At 44.0% G+C, this 19,335-nt stretch overlaps 2 protein-coding genes and 1 pseudogene across 2 annotated transcripts in view; all 3 read left to right on the forward strand.

Moving 5' to 3' along the window:
- LOC142776718 (uncharacterized) overlaps nt 1–19,335 on the forward strand; it is a 394,390-nt gene that overhangs the window by 229,966 nt on the left and 145,089 nt on the right. The window lies entirely within an intron of this gene.
- On the forward strand, nt 3,732–4,972 carry LOC119160782 (uncharacterized; annotated as a pseudogene).
- LOC119160780 (uncharacterized) lies at nt 7,211–8,422 on the forward strand. The gene has a single exon (XM_075876353.1). It carries the CDS (start codon nt 7,211–7,213, stop codon nt 8,228–8,230), a length of 1,020 nt encoding a protein of 339 aa, XP_075732468.1. The 3' UTR covers nt 8,231–8,422.

Here is a 19,335-nt window from a genome sequence, read left to right on the forward strand (position 1 = left end):
AGCGCATATTGTTTTACACGCCATTGCTTGGGCACCGTTTCTTGCGTTCCTGAAAATTTTCGTAATACCCCTACAAACTAGGACCGATAGAAGCTTAACCTACAGCTGTTACGCGAAGATATTTTTGTTAAAATGGTAAGAGAATTGGCACAAGAGATAACACAGTAAAGACAGCTGCCAATTTTCTCTCAACGGGAAAGGTTAAAAAATAGGGAAGTATCAAATGATTACTATTTCATGTGAAATATCTCAAAGAGAAAAGGCGGAAAAACAATATCTTTATGATTTTCTCTATAAGTTTCATACTTTTAAAAGTCACCAGCCGGATTCATACGTTAATGCGATAAATGCGATTCTTGCATGAATACAAAAACACGATACAGATTTATACAGAGAAGCAAAGCTTCGTTAACGTGTTACCCATTTCACTGAAGGGAATCCCACTAAGAAATTTCTCGGGGATGAAAAGAGATATGCACTTTGTTAACAGATACTGCCAATTGAGTCACGTTGTTCTCTTTGCAAAAATACATGTGTAATAAAAGACGGATTTGAAGATTGCTACAAAATGATGTTGTTTTAGCGCAGCTCAGTTTGAGCGCGAAGGAAATATAATATCCAGTCAAGAAGGAGGAAGACGCATGACAGTGTGAGTGCTGTCAGCTGTCTCAGTAGCGCTCACACTGTCGTTTGTTTTTTCCCCCTCGTTACTGTATAGTATCTTTCCTTCACGCTCAAACTCAGCAGCGCTAAAGCAACATCATTTTATAATGCACGATCTCGCCTAGTCACCAGTACTTGTCGATAATTTCAAAAGTTTGTTCACCGCGGCAGACCTTCAGGAGAATTTCCAGGAAGAAGCTGACCACTTCGTTGCCCTTGTGCCTCAGTTACAAGATGATGATAGACACACTGCTGATAAGCGCATAACCTGAGAAGATATTAGCTTTGTATTAGCAATATCGCCGAAGAACAAAACCTCTGACCCAGATGGCCTTCGTGGCGAATGTTTCATACTGTGATGAGCGAAGAAAACGACAACGACGGAAGTGTGGGGCAAGGCGCGTGTAATGTGCGCGTGGGTGTCAGCGAATCAGCTGATGACCTGTGGTGGCCCATAGAGGTGGCGTGCCACGATTGGGCCACGTACGACCATTACGTGGCAGTAGGCTGTGTGGCTGGGGACGAGCCCGAGCAGCGGCAGACGGGAGACAGCGGGCCGAAGCGTCGGACGCAGGTGATCCAGGTTCCGGCCAGGGAACGCGGCCGTCCACGCTGCTGCCGTCCAACTACCAGCTGGGGCGGCATTGCCGGCACGAGTACTGCATCTCGGGGCACGGCCTGGCCTGCTGTTCTCTTCCTTGCCGAGGGCATCGCGGATCTCGGCGAGGCGTCTCCACGGTCAGCCGTTCGACACAGCGATGAACGTGGCCTGGCTAATGGTCACGGATGCGTCGAGCATCGCGTCTCGGCGCACGCTCTTCGCTGGACGGGCTGGCCATGCCCCGCATGGAGCATCGCGTCTCCGATGGCCGCGTTCCCTGGCCGGAACCTGGATCACCTGCGTCCGACGCTTCGGCCCGCTGTCTCCCGTCTGCCGCTGCTCGGGCTCGTCCCCAGCCACACAGCCTACTGCCACGTAATGGTCGTACGTGGCCCAATCGTGGCACGCCACCTCTATGGGCCACCACAGGTCATCAGCTGATTCGCTGACACCCACGCGCACATTACACGCGCCTTGCCCCACACTTCCGTCGTTGTCGTTTTCTTCGCTCATCACACATACCATTTCTGGAAATTCTAATACCTTTCTATGAGGAAATTTTTAAAAAGCCTTATGAACGTGAAGTTCCTCCTTATTTCTATCAGGCCCATACAACATTATTCCAAAAAAGTACTGATCCTGGCGCATTAAGGAGATTCAACAGATATAGGCCTATGTCTTTATGTAGCCTGGACTACAAAATATTTTCGAAATTTATAAATGTATAAGTGACCACAAAACCTGTGTATTCGTGGTCGCTCTATACAAACATTTATATTGGATAGTCAGTCTTTGATTGTATTGATCGTAGCATGAACCTAGTAGCCCTTCTTCTAATAGACCATGCTAAAACATTTGATAAGGTACAAAATTCTTTTTTTGTACAGGCTCCTAGGACAACTGCGATTGGATGATGTACTGTAAAATGTTATTTCACTCACTTATAAGAAGGGCACAACCAGGCTAATTGTAAATCACACATTTTCCAATATATTAGAGTTAAATTTTTCTTAACGTCAGGGATGTCCGCTCTCATCTTTGCTTTTTGCAACTTTTCTGTAACCATTGTGTTTAAGTGTGCTTCTAAAGTCTAGCATAAGAGGCTACGATATGATGCTCAGGAAGTTAAAGTTCTAGCTTATGCAGATGACATTGCTTTCTTTTGCGTTGATAAACTCAGCGTTCAAGAAGCAGTTAACACTAGTTTACGTTTCTGTGAAGTCGCTGGCGCCAGCATAAATTTTGATAAAAGTAGTGGATTCTGACTAGGCATGTGGACCCACACTCTTTCGATCCTCGCAATTATCTATTGGAATGCGACTCCTATAAAGTACCTTGGTGTGCCTCTCAATATATATCGTAACAGCGGCTCACACTGGACCGCTGCGATAAATACGATCCGCCGAAAGGTGGAAACATGGTATGAAGGAGAGCTTTCCTATTTTGCGAGAGCGAAAGCGTACAATATACTCCTTGCGTCAAAGCATATTTATATTTTGCAGGTGTTGCACTGCTCTCGTGTGCATATTGAAGCCTTTCATAGGATATTTGCTTGCTTTATTTAGAGCTATTGTTGAGAACCTATGAGAACCGACAATCTTTTTTTCCGCTTGAAAAGGGTGGCCTCGGCGTTGCGAATTTGTTCGTGCAACAGTTGGTGTTGCGGTTTTTCGACCTCAAGGAGGTGTGCCACCCTTTTTATGAACGGTTCTTCAAAACCGTTTATGTTGCCAATTTCCTTTTATATATCAGAAATTGTTGGTATACTGCCAAATTTTTAAAAGGCAAGTTTCGCTTAGAGTATTTGTATCCTACTGACAGAACAAATTTAACCACTGCACTTGTGACTAACCTATGCCCAGAGCCCATTTATTGAAAGCCATATTGAATTTTGTCTGGTCACGATGTATTATTTCATGTACGTAGAATGTGGATTTCTCCTTCAGCGAAAACATTTTATAACTGCACACTTCCACTCTGCGAGTGAAAACGTGGCTGAATGAAAAATCAATATATGTACCCTAGACAGTGAACCTGAGACGATAGAGCATTGTTTTATTCATTGTCCTGACGCATTTAATTTTTGCAACATTCCAAAAAGAACAATAAGGAAAGAAGTTTCAATCACAGCTCATGGTAACAGGTTCCTCCCTTTCAAAAAGCCCCTGACTGATAATACTCTATATGACCTGTTTATGTTGTTGGGACTGTACTCACTATGAAAAGTCGCATAATTATTAGACACACTGAGCCACCATGGTCAATCAGATTCGTTTTCCGAGAAGCAGCTGCTCAAGTGCGCAGTGTTGTTGAGACTTTTGGCCCCGTTTCGGAGTGGCTTCCCCTTCTTGACGCTTGCGTGTGTTTGCCTGACTTCTGATGAAGTATGTTGTGCGTAGTTCACTGGTTCACTGGTGAGGATTTTATGCATTAAAGTAAAGAAGTAAATAAGGGAAGAGGAAGAAGAAGCCGCACCGATCGGCTGCGTTCCAAAATGCTCTCTGCTGGTAACAGCGTATCGGCCAACGGCCGAGGATCATCGACTCCGTTTCATGATGAAGACTCAAGCTATAAAGTCGTCCTGCCACGTCTTCCAACCGGTAACGATGTTTTGAATTCCGTTTTCCTTCATGCCGACATGAGTGGTAGGCCGTACCGTGCACCAGACTTCCGTGACGCGCTGCTTAAAGTGGTGAGCCCAGCGGACATTATTGGAGTTGGCCAGTATCAAATGAGCCATGTATGGATGGTACGTGTGCAAACAGCATGGCGAAACAGAAACTCGTCACTTGTGGTGAGCTCCGTGTAAAAGGGCTGAAGTGCATGGTGCTAGATCCGGAGACCAAGAATATTAGGCTGAAACTACTTTGGCTTCCGCCTCATCTTGAATCGCGACGTGTTGAAGAGGCGTTCCAAGCTTACGGCGTTGTGAAGTCCGTTGAAAGAGAGGCATGGAGAAGTGCAGGAATGGAACAATGCATGACAACAAATAGAGACGTTGCCTTAGAGCTCAAGGACACTATCACTGTGAGCTCAATACCACACCTTATGTCAATCTATGGCCACCAACGCCTCGTACTTATTCCCGGTAGGCCTCCACTGTGTCTTCGTTGCAAGCGAGTGGGGCATGTACGACGACAGTGCAAAACACCGAGGTGCTTGCAATGCCAGCGTTTTGGTCACTCGTCGGATACCTGCGTGTCGACTTATGCCAACAAACTCCGTTCTGGCCAAGGCACAGAAGACCAACGTCTCGATCATCTTATGGATGTCACTGAGGTAGTTGATGCGACAGGAGAAGCAGCGGGAGGAGCAGAAGGTGCCTTAAAGGAAGCGGAACACTTGTCCATGGATACCCTTGGCACGCAAAATAACACCGCTAACGACGCCAGTGAAAGCATAAATGAATGCAATGCGGCTGACGAACACCACTTGGAGGGCCTTAAGGACAAGCCTCCTGACAATGAGGAACAAGAAGGAATGGATTGCAGACAGACAAGGAAGCGTCAGGCACCGGTCATCGATGAAGCAACAACGAGTGCGCCAGACACGACAGAGCAACTGTCTTCGTGTGGTCCACGTGTCACCTTCTTTGGGGACCCAGAGACGCGCCGCCTATGCCAGCGTCCTGAAGAAAGTGCTCCTAAAAAGTGCAAAGGAGGTAAAGCCACAGGTTGGCCTGTGGCTAAAGGTGACCTACAAAAGTAGTAAGATATCAAAATGGCTACCGCGCTAACGTTTCCCATGTGTGTAGCGACACTCAACGTACGTGGCTTGAGGAATGTAAGGCGTCAGTGGCAGTTGCGCCACGTGCTTCAGCAGTACAACATTGATGTACTTGCAGTGCAAGAGACTAAGATTTCTGCTGGTCGTGACGCCGATCTTGCACTGGAAGTTTTCCGTAATTGCAATTTATACATCAGCCCAGCACGTGGTGCATCCGCTGGATGCTTTTTATTAATCACAAAGCCCTTGAATCATATGTTGCCGTCACTACATGTTGATGGGGAAGGACGCCTCATTTGTTGCGACTTATCTTTTCATTCCCATAATTGGAGGTTTATCTGTGTCTATGCTCCCTCCAAAGTGAATGAAAGGAATTCTTTTTTCCCTTCTTTAACTTCGCTACTAAACACTGACAGAACTTTGGTAGTTTTTGGAGACTTTAATTGTGTTTGTGACGCTAGAGATCATTCATATATAACAAATCGTTATGATGCAAGTGCAGCCTTATTGCAGAAACTATTGAATGACCACAATTTAATAGATGTGGCAGCACATGCACCTTCTTCGGTGAGGTTCACGCACTTTCAAGGCATCTCTCATGCTCGGCTTGACCGTGTATATGTACCTCTAAGCTTATGGTCTCGCATTCATAATTATGCTGTAAAGCCCATATTTTTTACAGATTATTGCTTGGTCACTGTTTCTCGGGGTCCTAAAAATTTTCGTAAAACCCCTCTAAACTGGGACCTATGGAAACTTAACGTACAGTTGTTGCGCGAAGATTGTTTTGTTAAAATAGTAAAAGAATCGGTACAAGAGGTAACACAGTGTCGACAGCTACCAATTTTCGCTCCATGGGAAAGGTTCAAAGAAAGAGTAAAGTATCAGGCAATTAGTATTTTATGCGAAATAGCGCAAATAAAAAAAGCCGAAAAGCGCTATCTTTATGTATTACTTCATAAGCTCCATACTTTTGAAAGTGAACAGCCGGGATTGTACGGGGACGAGATAAATGTGATTCGAGCACAGATACAAAAACATGATACAGATTTATACAGAGGAGCTAAGATTCGTTCCCGTGTTACCCATTTTACTGAAGAGGAACCCACTAAAATATCCCTCGGGGATGAAAAGAGATATGCACTTTCTAAACAGATACAGCAAATTGAGTCGCGGGGTTCCCTTTGCACAGAGACATGTGAAATAAGAGCCGCATTTGAAGATTATTACAAATGTTTGTTCACCGCGGCTGAGCTTCAGGAGAATTTTGAGGAAGAAGCTAACCACTTCATTGCCCTTGTGCCTCCGTTACAAGATGATGATAGACTCCCTGTAGAGGGGCCAATAACCAGAAAGGAAATTAAATTTGCAATAACAACGTTGCAGAAAAACAAAACTCCTGGCCCAGATGGCCTTAGTGGCGAATTTTACATAGCTTTTCAGGAACTTCTGATACCTTTCCTTGAGCAACTTTTTAAAGAAGCTTATGACCGTGGTGAACTTCCTCCTTCTTTCTGTCAGAGCCATACAACATTAATCCCAAAAAGTGCTGATCCTAACGCATTAAAGGGATTAAACGAATACAGGCCTATATCATTATGTAACGTTGACTACAAAATATTTGCTAAATTGTTGACAAATCGGCTACGGAGAGTGATTACTAAATGTGTAGGTGACCACCAAACATGTGGAATTCGTGGTCGCTCTATACAGACAAACATTCATATTGCACGTTCAGTTCTTGAGTGTATAGATGGTAGCATGGACCAAGTAGCCCTCCTTCAAATAGACCTTGCAAAAGCATTTGATAAGGTACAGCATGCTTTTTTGTTCCGGCTCCTAAGACACCTACAGTTGGGTGATGTACTATACAATGGTATCTCACTTTGTTATAAGAAGTGCACTACTAGGCTAATTGTAAATCGCATACTTTCCAATATAATAGAGTTAAATTCATCTGTACGTCAGGGATGTCCGCTGTCACCTTCGCGTTTTGCAATTTATCTGGAACCATTATGTTTAAGTGTGCTTCTAAAGTCCAGCATAAGAGGCTACCGATATGATGCTGAGTAAGTTAAAGTTCTAGCTTATGCAGATGACATTGCCTTCTTTTGCGCTGATAAACCCAGCGTTCAAGAAGCAGTCAACACTACTTTACGTTTCTGTGAAGTCGCTGGCGCCAGCATAAATTTGGATAAAAGTAGTGGATTCTGGCTAGGCATGTGGGCTCCAACTCCTTCGGTCTTCGCAAATATTCATTGGAATGCGACTCCTATGAAATACTTTGGTGTGCCTCTCGATAACTATCGTAACAGTGGCCCACACTGGACCGCTGCGATAACTACGATCCGCCGAAAGGTGGCAACATGGCACGGACGGGAGCTTTCCATTTTGGCCAGAGCGAAAGCGTGCAATATATTCCTTGTATGGAAGCTTATTTATATTCTGCAGGTGTTGCATTGCTCTCGGGTACACATTCAAGCCTTTCATAGAATATTTGCCTGCTTTATTTGGAGCTCTTCCTGGGAACCCATGAGAAGAGACAATCTTTTTCTTCCACTCGAAAAGGGTGGCCTCGGCCTTGTGCATTTGTTCGTGCGACAGTTGGTGTTGCGATTTTTCTACCTCAAGGATGTGTGCCACCCATTTCTATTAGCGGTTCTTCGTAACCGTCTATGTTACCACCTTCCTTTTATTCATGTCACAACAAGCGTTGCTAAGGAATTGCCGTTGCGGGGATTCCTAAAAGAAATTGTTGATACTGTCAGTTTTTTGAAAGCCAGGTTTACCTTAGAGTATTTGTATACTATTGACAGAGCAAATTTAACCGCTGCACTTGTGAATAATCTTTTCCCCGAACCTGTTTATCGAAAGCCATCTTCGCTTCTGTCTGGTCATGATGTATTATTTCGTGTACGTAGAATGTGTATATCTCCTTCAGCGAAAACATTTTTCTTTAAACTGCACACTTCCACGCTGCCAGTGAAAACGTGGCTGAATGAAAAATCAATATACGTACCCTGGACAGTGAATTGCAGACTCTGTAACCAATCTGAGACTATAGAACATTGTTTTATTCATTGTCGTGATGCATTTTACTTTTGGGACATTCTACAAAGATCGTTAAGAAAAGAACTTACAATCACAGCCCATGGTATTAGGTTCCTTCCGTTCAAAAAGAGTCTGACTGATAGTACTCCTTACGACCTGTTTATGTTGTTAGGACTTTATTCATTATAGAAAAGTCGCATGATCGATAGACACGCCGAGCCACCACAGTCGACGAGATCTGTCTTCCGAGAAGCAGCTGCTCAAGTGCGCAGTGTTGTCGAGACTTTTGACCCCGTTCCGGAGTGGCTTCCCGTTCTTGACGCTTGTGTGTGTTTGCCTGACTTCTGATGAAGTATGTTCTGTGTACTTTACTGGTGATAATGTCATTCAATAAAGAAAAAAAGTAAATATCATGGCTTCGCGGTAGGACACCCGCTTGCCATGCGAACGGCCCGGGTTCAATCCTCCATAGTACCGAAAATTTTATTCCTTGTTTTATTTGCTTAGTTCTCAATTTTTCGATCACGGACAATTTTTTGCTCAGAACCAACGGTGCCGACGCCAACGGCGGGATTTCTACGACACGAGCTCTCTAACGCTGTCGTGTTAATATTAGCCTATTAGCACCAAGAACGAACGCTGGCGTCGCTGTGGTCACGGTGCTTGCTCCACCAGCGCTTGTCGCCTTTTTATGCACCCGCCGGGTACACGCTCTTTAGCGATACGTTGTTGATTACTCCTTAATTTCTTGACATTAATTTCTCAACATACAAGGTGTAAGGTTTCACCGCTATAGAGTGATAGTTTTTAAACCTATAGAAGTTTTCATAGTTTAGCTCAGGATGGGCATGCTCCCATCCGAAAGGAATATTTAATGCGAACATGGCGATGCAGGAGAAGTCGTTTGTTGTTTTTATCGCGTACACCACAGAATGGGTGCTAAGAAACTATGGCAAGTGGCACTAACGTCAAACAACTAGGCATATACTCCAGGAATAGAACATGTCTGTGCCGCAGTATCGGAAACGAAATTGGGACGTTTTCAATTCAGTAAATACAATGCGCATCACCATGCAATGTACGCCTGCATCTGCGAATTATCAAATGATTTGACAGAACTGCGCATTCTCCAGAAGGAACGTTACATAAATATGACTGTCATAAGCACTCACGCAATATATTTGTCAAACAAACAAAATAATACTGCCGCATACACAATTGCGAAAATATTGAGATATTTTCGTTCACTGGGATCACATGTACAATTTTCTTCTCAACAGTCTCCAAAGATTATGTAGTCTGATACTCTGATTCTCGAGAAATACTGGAGTTTTCTACCACTGCATCACAAACGCTGATGGTTGCTTCACGTGGGAGCACAACTGAGAGCATCGATTTCAACACAAACGTCAAAAAAACGAAATGAACTCTTTCTATGGCTCACTCACGAACGTGTCCCAAGGAATGGCGTCACTACGGGATGGCTCACCTTGCCTGACCCCTACCCTTGACCGCAAAACTTTTTTATCATGCAGAGAGAAAAATGAGCGTTTCAAATATGTGCCCTCCTCCAACCCCGAAAAAGTTTGAACCTTTTGGTTTCTGGGCCCATGTAGTAACAAAACAACCTTCGCCTCACTGAGGCGACGACATGGTCTCGCACGTCATGTCTACCGACAGGTAATCAACTGCAAGGATATTTAACATATGAGGTAGCTATGTAAACTGGTACTTTGGAGCGTGACCGCACCTTTGCTAAGATTGTGCACGAAAACAGAATCTGACTGCGATAGGAATTTTCGCGCCTAACCATAATAATTTCGGTCAATTACACCTTCAAAGTTATTGCGAGAGAAACCTGAAACTCAACAACGTGTTGAATGAGCAAGTACATGAGAAAAACACACAACAGCGGCGAAGGTCTTCTAGGGCGAGCACCTTCCGGTATATGTTGCAATACTCGATGCTGCACGCGAGCGTAGGGCTTGACAAGCCTGTAAAAGCACTGTCCGTAGATACGTAGATTCCTCCGGTACAAATTAGTCTAGGAGAAGAAAAGCCATGATATCCCAAAAGAATAACGCACGCACGTCTCAACCTTATAATGCAAATATGGTCTCTTAAAGCCTTCTCAATTACGCATTATGCGTCAATGAGCTTCTTGTATAAAAACAGAAGCGTGTTCTTGATTTTCACACCCATCAGAATGCGACTGTCGTGGCCACAAATAAAACCCATCATCGTGGTAAGCAGTGCGACACAGACCTTCTCACTGATCTCACATTGCTATACGACCTAGTGCGGGATTGTTTACAAGCAAAAGTGCACTTTTTATTGTTTTATTTGAAACATTACCAAATATGTTTTATTCGTTCATCTGCTGCTTGTGTCAAACAAAAGATAACGCGAACATTGGAACAGCGCACGAAGCGAGCACATCATTATGTAGGCGCGCCGCGGCTCGCATCGAAGAGTCCTTGCCGTGACATCATCCGCCAGGTGGCGCCTTTCCAACTTCTCTGATACCTAGCTTCTAGCCTAGCCCAAGCTGCTAGGCTAAAAGGGGACAAAGCTATTGAATATATAAGAACAAGGGTGACAGAAAAATTTCAACAAAGAAGTACTTTATGCACCGCAATAGACAAGGACGAATCAAGTGGTACAATGGCCCCATTTTCACAACAAGAGTGGGAAAGGGCTGAGAAAAGGGTTCCTAGTAGTACATCAACAGGCCCAGATGGCATTCCAATTAGGCTGATAAAGACATTAGGTCCGAAGTCTAAGCAGGCTTTGAGAGAGGCAGTAAGCACAATAATAATCGATGGTGAAGTTCCCGATGGATGGAAACTTAGCAGGATGAGCATGATCTATAAAGGAAAGGGGGACAACGCTGACATAAACAACTACCGTCCTATAACAGTGACATCAGTGGTCTACAGGCTGGCGATGCAGATTATAAAGGAAAGACTGCAGGCATGGATAGAATATGAGGGGGTGCTGGGGGAGCTGCAGAATGGGTTTCGGAAACACAGGAGGTTGGAAGACAATTTGTTCTCACTGACGCAGTGCATCGAAATAGCAGAAAAGGAACACAGGCCCCTGTGGCTAGCATTCTTGGATATCAAGGGAGCGTACGATAGCGTGGTTCAAGAGGAATTGTGGGGAGGAATACTGGACACACTAGGCGTGGAACATGTAGTCACTAATCTTTTAAAGGGTATCTATAGAGGTAACGAGGTAGTTATAAAGTGGAAAAAACAGGTATCCAAGCCTGCAGAGGTAAAACGGGGGCTTAGGCAGGGGTGCTCCCTGTCACCCTTATTATTCATGGTGTACCTACAAGGATTAGAGGCAAAATTAGAGGGGAGTGGACTGGGCTTCAACCTCTCTTTAGTCAAACAAGGAAAACTTATTGATCAGGCACTACCAGCAATAATGTACGCAGATGATATAGTACTAATGGCCAACAACAAGGAAGATTTGTAGAGATTGATGGACATCTGCGGTAATGAGGGAGATAGGTTAGATTTTAGATTCAGTAAGGAAAAATCAGCAGCCAATATTTTCAATGACAACGAAGGTAGTGAGCGTAGAATACAGAAGGTCATGCTAGAGATAACAGATAAACACAAATATCTGGGCGTATCGATAAGCAATTGGACCGAGTATCTGAGGGAACACGAAATATGCGTGACGACTAAAGATAACAGGAATGCAGCAGTCATGAAAAATAGGGCACTGTGGAATTACAATAGGTTTGATGTTGTGAGAGGAATATGGAAAGTGGTCATGGTTCCTGGGCTGACGTTCGGCAATGCGGTCTTGTGCATGAGATCAGAAGTTCAAGCAAGATTAGAAATTAAGCAACGTGGAATAGGTAGGCTTGCTTTAGGAGCTCACGGGAATACACCAAATCAGGGAGTACAAGGTGATATGGGTTGGACATCATTTGAGAGCAGGGAAGCTAGCAGCAAAATAAAATTTGAGAAACGATTGAGAGAAATGGGGGAAGAGCGTTGGGCTAGGAAGGTTTTCAGCTACTTGCACATGAAGAATGTCGATACAAAATGGAGGAAGCGAACCAGGAAGTTGACTGGTAAATACTTAGAAAACAGCAGGTGGCCAAACGAAAAAGAACCATCGGTTAAGAAGAAAGTGAAGGAAACGGAGACTGACATGTGGAGAATGGGCATAATTAAGAAGTCCGCATTAGAGATCTATCGAACTTTTAAGCAGGAAATTGCAAAGGAAAGGATCTATTATAATACTTGGGGTAGTTCTCTACTGTTTGAGGCCAGGACGGGAGTACTGCGAACCAAGACATATCGAGCCAAATACGAAGGGGTAGACACAGTATGTAGTGCGTGTGGAGAGGAATAAGAAACTTCCGAACACTTGATAATGTTCTGTAAAGGGCTTCACCCTATAGTTCAGGATGATGGCAAAGAGTTTTTCAAAGCACTGGGGTTTAGGGACAGGGAGGGCAAAATAAACTTTAAGCGGGTAGACTTAACTAGAAGGAGGTTATCTGATTGGTGGCTAAAGTCAAGGCACGAGTGAAAATTAAACTCTCCACTGCAAAGTACGAATCCTCAAACTCACTTTTTAAGGAAAAAAAATAAATATAGTTTTGGTTCATTAGGTATTACTGCTTGGTGGCGCTAGCCACCGCCCGATCTAAAGGGTACAGCCATATCCATCCATCCATGGTCAAATAGCGCCATGTAGTGCTGGCGCTTGCGTTTCTTTCGTGTCTCACAGTGACCCCTCTTGGGCTCAGAGGTAGGCGGCTGGCATAGCTGCCGAATAAGTTCCATAATTCATGAGAACCCCTACCCCTTCTGCAACCGATCACCCCTCCAAAAGGTGGCGCACCGATGCACGCCCTACTAAGACTGACAACTACCCCAAATATCACATAAGTCACTGCTACAAGAAAGAAAAAAAGTCAGAAATAATTCACCATTTCTAGTGGCCACCTGTGATGACCTACTTTCAGAAATGAAAGACAAACTTCAGCACCACAGACTATGCAACTTGACAGCTTTTTGGTGATCACGCTGTCACCATAACACTACACCGGACACTGAGCATCGTGAAGGGTGTGGTGTCATATGGCGACCTGATGGAGCTAACTGACGAAGAGCTCGCAGGTTGGAAAGATAAAAAGTCGTGCCGCTTCAACGCATGTCCATAAGAAGAGAAAGCAAAGAAATTTTTATAAAGCATATAATACTTACTTGTGGCTCTGCTGCACTCCGCTCTGAAATAGTTATAGGATATGTGAAACTGGCCGTAAAACCATTCATTCCAAACCCGCCGGGCTACTTCAAGTACTAGCGCTCTAGCAATGGCTCCCAGAGCTGCCAAGGTCAGCTTACCTGTTCAAAATGCAGGACAACAAGAAATTCCCCTGATGATGAATGCAATTTCAAAATCGACTGCGCCAACTTTGATTGGGATAATCTTACATATTCCAGATACTGCGTGACCTGGAAGGGAGAAAAAGAGCTTATCAGCACAAAAATTGTACTGCACATCAGCTTTCGCGAGGCGAGGCAGCGTTTTTCCCTCGTCTTGCAGGAAACATATGCTGAAGTGGGGCGAGGAGGGTCAGCATCACTATACGGCCTTCTCCAGAGCTCCAGAGAACACATAGCATGCCGATGCCAATGCCACAAGTCCCTGGGGGGGGGGGGGGAGGCAGCAGCCTTACCTGCCTCACCCTTCCCGATGGCGGTCCCACCGAAAGTCTTTGCAAACCCTGGCAGCAGCCAGGGCATCACGCAAACTAAAAAGGTCCCATCGACCTCTGGCCAGTTGGGGTCGGAGGCTTAGTCTACCGTGGTGAAGCTTACTTTACGCACACGACCGTCTGGCGCCTCTCCAGAAGCGATGGACACCACTGGTTCACCAGCGCAGACCGCGCCGAAGAAGTGGCAAGATCCTCTCAACCACTCCGAAAGAGACAAAACGCTAATTACAAGGCCTCCCAAAGGCTCGATAAACTAAGTCACCTTCCTATTTTGATTTTTCCTTTCTCTTTATACAGAACTACTTTATTACCAATATGCAAACAAAAATTATACAATGGAACGTCAGAGGACTGCTTCGAAGCTTCGACGATTAACAAGAACTTCTACTCCAAAATGCGCCAAATATTTTTGTGTACAAGAAACACGCTTGAAATCCAAGAACATGAATGTTCTGTGTCTATGCGTGTCTAATAGAGTCAATGAAGTAGCATGTACACTTCTACCACTACAAACATCCCCAGAGGCAGCGGCTGTTCCAGCAGTTCTATTGAACAAACTCGTCACCATCTGCTCTCTATACTTGACCCCCCCCCCCCCCGAACACCGCCTGGCCGCCTTCACAAACAGAAATCCCACTCTTTAGTTGATGAACTACCAGAGGCTTATTTTGTTCTTGAAGACCCGAATGCGCATAGCGGCCTATAAATTGATTCTTGCTGCACTGCACTAGGTCGCCTAATTGAACAGTTTCTCTTTTCTTCCCTTGCGTATCTGTTGAATAGGAAAGAGCCAACAAAACTGACTCATCCTCAATATTGTATCACCATCACTTCTAGTTCAACTCCACTGGCATGTATCAATAATCCCTTCCGCATTGACTCTTTTTTATAGTTCTGAGCGCTCCAGTATCAAAAGAATGTTTTCACAGGTTTCTACGTAGCTCACAGATAAATCTGATTGAGAACAGTTTCGAAAAAATGCTCCATCAAGCTGGACTGATATGTGTACGTTAAGCTTAGAGGCTGGTGTGGACTACTTCATAGCTTTTGCAATGCAAAGCATCTCTTACGAATTTCGGCGATTTTGAGTCTATCTATCTATCTATCTATCTATCTATCTATCTACCTATCTATCTATCTATCTATCTATCTATCCAACACATTTAGCTATCCTGACCGTTTCAATATTGGGATCTACACCAAAGTTGTTAGGACACAACATGACTGCATGATGAGCATAACTAACTAGTCATAACATGAAAATCATAACATTTTTGTCATGAATGCCAATATTTACGTGGCATGGTCTTGCTGCTCTTGCGGTGGTTTCGTTCACATGACATATTGAATATGCCTAATTTGGTATCATGTGACGTGAATAGACGACGAAGGTAAATGGCACTGCCAAACATGACAATCTTGATATGCGTGTCATGTAAAACAGGACTGCATGCTACGCTCATAGCGTGCTCATTGCAGTTTTACTACATCAACATATACCTAATTTGGTATCACGTGACGCCAATAGACAACGAAGGTAAATGACACGTCTAAAGATGATAATGGTACGACATCACTGCATGGCGAACATGGTGACGGAACCTAGCCTGGCAACCATGACATGCGTGTCCCGTACTTCATGACTACACGCTAAGCTCATGGTGTGCTCGTGTTCGTTTTGCTATAGTTTCACATAAAGTAAGTTTGGTACAACGGGACGTGAATTGATCACGAATGTATATGACTGGCGCAAACATGATAATCATGAGATGCGTGGCATGTATGAACATGACGTTATGCTTCGCTCATGATGCACTCGCAGCAGTTTCGCTAGCTTCACCTATACCATATTTGATATAGGTGTCATTTACCTTCGTCGTCTATTCACGTGACGTGAATAGACGACGAAGGTAAATGACACGATTAAAATTATAATCAAGATAGGTGTGACCTATAAACCATGACTACATGCTACGCTCATAGCGCCCTCACGGCAGTTGCGCTTGCTTAACATAAGCCTAATTTGGTATCACGTGACGGGAATGGACGGCAAAGGTAAATAACATGGCCAAACATGACATTCATATGTTTGTCATGTAAAACATGACTACATGCAACGTTCATAGCGTGCTCACGCAGTTGCGCAAGCTCGACATATACCTAAATTGGTATCAAGTGACGTCAATAGACAACGAAGGTAAATGACACGTCCAAAGATTATAATTATGGTATGGAAGCCATGAGCGGCATCATTTACATCCGCTTCGTAATGTTGAGCTGATTTTAAAGTGACATATGAACCTTCTTCATTCGGGCTTCGCATATGATAGACTTCCACTGCACGTGGAGTCTGTCAATTTTTCTATTGACACCGCAACCAAATGTATTTCCCTACGAAATGTACTGCCAGACAAACGACGTGTCTCTTGGTGCAATATTAAGCGTCGTAGTGCGCACAAAGAAAAAACCAAACAAAGCCTGGAAGTTTGTACGAGACTCAGCAACTGAAGAAAATCTCACATACTTTAAAAGCATAAAGTCTCAGTACTAGAGAACGCATGGACAGGCCAGAAGGGAGAGCTGGCAGAAATTCTCAACTGGTAATAATTTATATACATATGAGGCTATATTAGGAAATATGGTTGGTAAGGTAGCAGAGAGACAAGCAAACTCACTTCCCTTAGTAAACACACAAGGCAACGCTCGCGGAAGGCCAGGCGACTTCTCTCGCCGCACACTTTGAGCAGGTCTGTAGCTCGGTGCACAATACTACATCGTTCCAACGATGCGAAACAATAATAAAAAAGGGAAACTAGAGCGCGATGCCACGAAACACGATCCCTATAGTGAAAGTTTCGTATTAGCCGAGCTACAAACATCGCTGCAGTTATTCCGACCGAGGCGACGACCATCTAGTGTGGGAAATGTCAAACTAACTGCCTTCTGAATCTAAAAAAAATTTTCTTTGCATGTATAATGTCATCTGGTGTTCCATCGAGATTCTCTCTGCCTGAAAAGAACCTATTGTTATTGCTTTTTAAAAGCCAGCTAAAGAGCAATCTTCCGTAGCCAAAGGGCCATCTTCCGTAATAGGAGAGCCTCATTAACCAGTTGCCTGGGTAAATTTTTTAAAAGGATGATTGACCGTTGGCTCCCAAATTTCTTAGAAATTATTATTCTAGTGGTCCTATACCAGTGTGCATTTCATGAGAGCAGGTCCACCACTGGCCACCTGCTACCTATCGAGGCACAAACCTTGGATGCTTTCGTACATAATCAATTATTTCTTTCGCTCTTCGAATTGGAAAAGGGCTTAAGACCCCACCTGGGTCTTCGGCGTATTCCGAGACCTTTCACATTTACGTGTCCGAGGCAACAAGCTGGCCATAATCGCAAGTTCTATAAACTAAGGCCAGATTATGGCTCAGGAAACATGCTGGCCATATTAGAAAGGTATTTGTCCAAATACACGTTTCCTGTTGGAGTGGGCTGCGCTTTGTCTACAACGTTTATCCGAGAAACTTTAGCGCCCCAGAGTGGCGTCCGGAATTCCACACTTTTTATCATCAAAATGAATTCCCTGTGAGGATGATCTAATGTAAAATGTTTTATTGCACGTATTTCGACGATGTCCACATTAGTTTTAAACCATGGAACCTCACAACGTGTCAGCGCCAGGTACAACTTGGCCTGAACAAGATGCTCAAATAGCCAGAAAAAATGGGCTTCGACTTACTCCGCAAAAAGGACGTGCGTCTTGTTTTCGAGAAAGATAGGCATTCACTCCAACTCCGACATCTATCACATCGCGAACGTCTGCCTCTGAAGCCCGAGCATACATTTTCGATACTAATATCAGATACAAAACTAGCATTCATATCACACATCAAATCCTACAAAATAATTGTTTAAAAACCATTAATACACTGAAAGTATTATGAAGCACTACATGGGGTAGTGACAAGAAATGCCTGATGAATTTGTATAGAAGCCTCGTACGCACGAACCTGGATTACTGGGCGATAACTTATCACTACGCAATACCGACGGCGTTGAAGATGATTGACCCTGTATACTACCTAAGCATTCACCTTACTACAGGTGCCTTTCGAACTAGCCCCATAGAAAGTACTTACGTGAAAGAAGAGGAATGGTCACTTCGTTTGAAGAGATACTACCTATATTGTATGTTTCCTGAACGACAATGTGAACAATGAACACTCGGCACAAATGATAGTTATTGAATTGCCCAGTTAAACCCTATTTGAACACGTTCCTTCGTTGAGACAGCCCTGCGCACTTCATTTGAGAGGCCCCACTGATTAAACATGTACCACTCGAGCACAGTTAGATGGCTCTCGCTGTACGTTTACCGCCATGGCACTGGTGGCTTGTAGACTAAAACTTGCCCTTCGTGGAAGTAACAAAGTACGCGCCTATCGCACACATCCTACCATACTTGCTTGAGCTTCAAGGCAAATACAGGTGCCCAGAATTTTTTAATGACGCCTCAGTCTAACAATTTTGTGTCATATGTGGCGGTCAGTCCAGCGATATGCTGGTACTCTGAATCTCAGCACAAGCATATTCAATGCAGATGCTTATTAAATACTTGCAGCAAATAAACACATTAGGCATTGAAAACTAAACAAGACAGTAATATACACTGATTTTCTGTGTGTGGTAAAAACTCTCAATCACTGAACTGACATAAAAACCCTGTCTTTGTCTTAATTTGCTTTGTTTTAGCGAAAATGGAGCCCGTTTCTCCATTCTCGCTCCTAATTTTTTAGAATGTATAGGTAGCACATAGTTGTCACCCTATATGCTACCTAAAGGTAGCATATACAGCGACTCAAGCCGGAAGGATTGCGTCGTAGTTGCAGGGTGCATAATTTAATGTAGGAACAGCGCGACCTAGAAGTAGTTACTGGGTAACTACGGAAGCGAAAAAACAAGAACAGAAAAGAGGGCTGACTTTCAACAAAGATTTAATATCGGAGTGATGTACATATGTAGGCGAAAAAGGGGAGAAAATTGGGCATGCGTAGAAGGGTGCAGGAACAACCACTGCGATACAATGTCAGCAGAATTCTTGTCTCTTGTTGAATGAGCTGAAAACAAATACACATGTAGCGCAAAAGAGATCGAGATACGCCACCTCTTTTTGCAACAACGCAACCGATGGGCAACTTACACAAGGACACCTCGGAATCCACTGCCGAGACTGCGCCTATGTGCCAGTTTTTGAGCGTTGCCAGGTATTAAGCAAGCACAAATCGCAGGCCACGCATGAGATAATTGAAGCTTATCAAATAAATCAGTTTGACGGTAAATGTCTAAGTTGCCCATCGGTTGCATTGTTGCAAAAAGAGATTGCGTATCTCGATCTTTTTTAAGCTGCATGTGTACATGTTTTCAGCTCATTCAACAAGAGACAAGAGTTCTGCTGACATTGTATCGCAGTGGTAGTTCCTGCACCCTTCTACGGATGCCCAAATTTCTCTCTTTTTCGCCTATATATGTAGTATTGTTACAG

Source organism: Rhipicephalus microplus, chromosome X, assembly GCF_043290135.1.
Source record: "Rhipicephalus microplus isolate Deutch F79 chromosome X, USDA_Rmic, whole genome shotgun sequence".
In the NCBI taxonomy this organism is placed as follows: Eukaryota; Metazoa; Arthropoda; class Arachnida; order Ixodida; family Ixodidae; genus Rhipicephalus; species Rhipicephalus microplus.

Coding starts and splice junctions, on each gene's coding strand:
- LOC119160780 (XM_075876353.1), top strand. CDS start 7,211: ATGTGGGCTCCAACTCCTTCGGTCTTCGCAAATATTCATTGGAATGCG.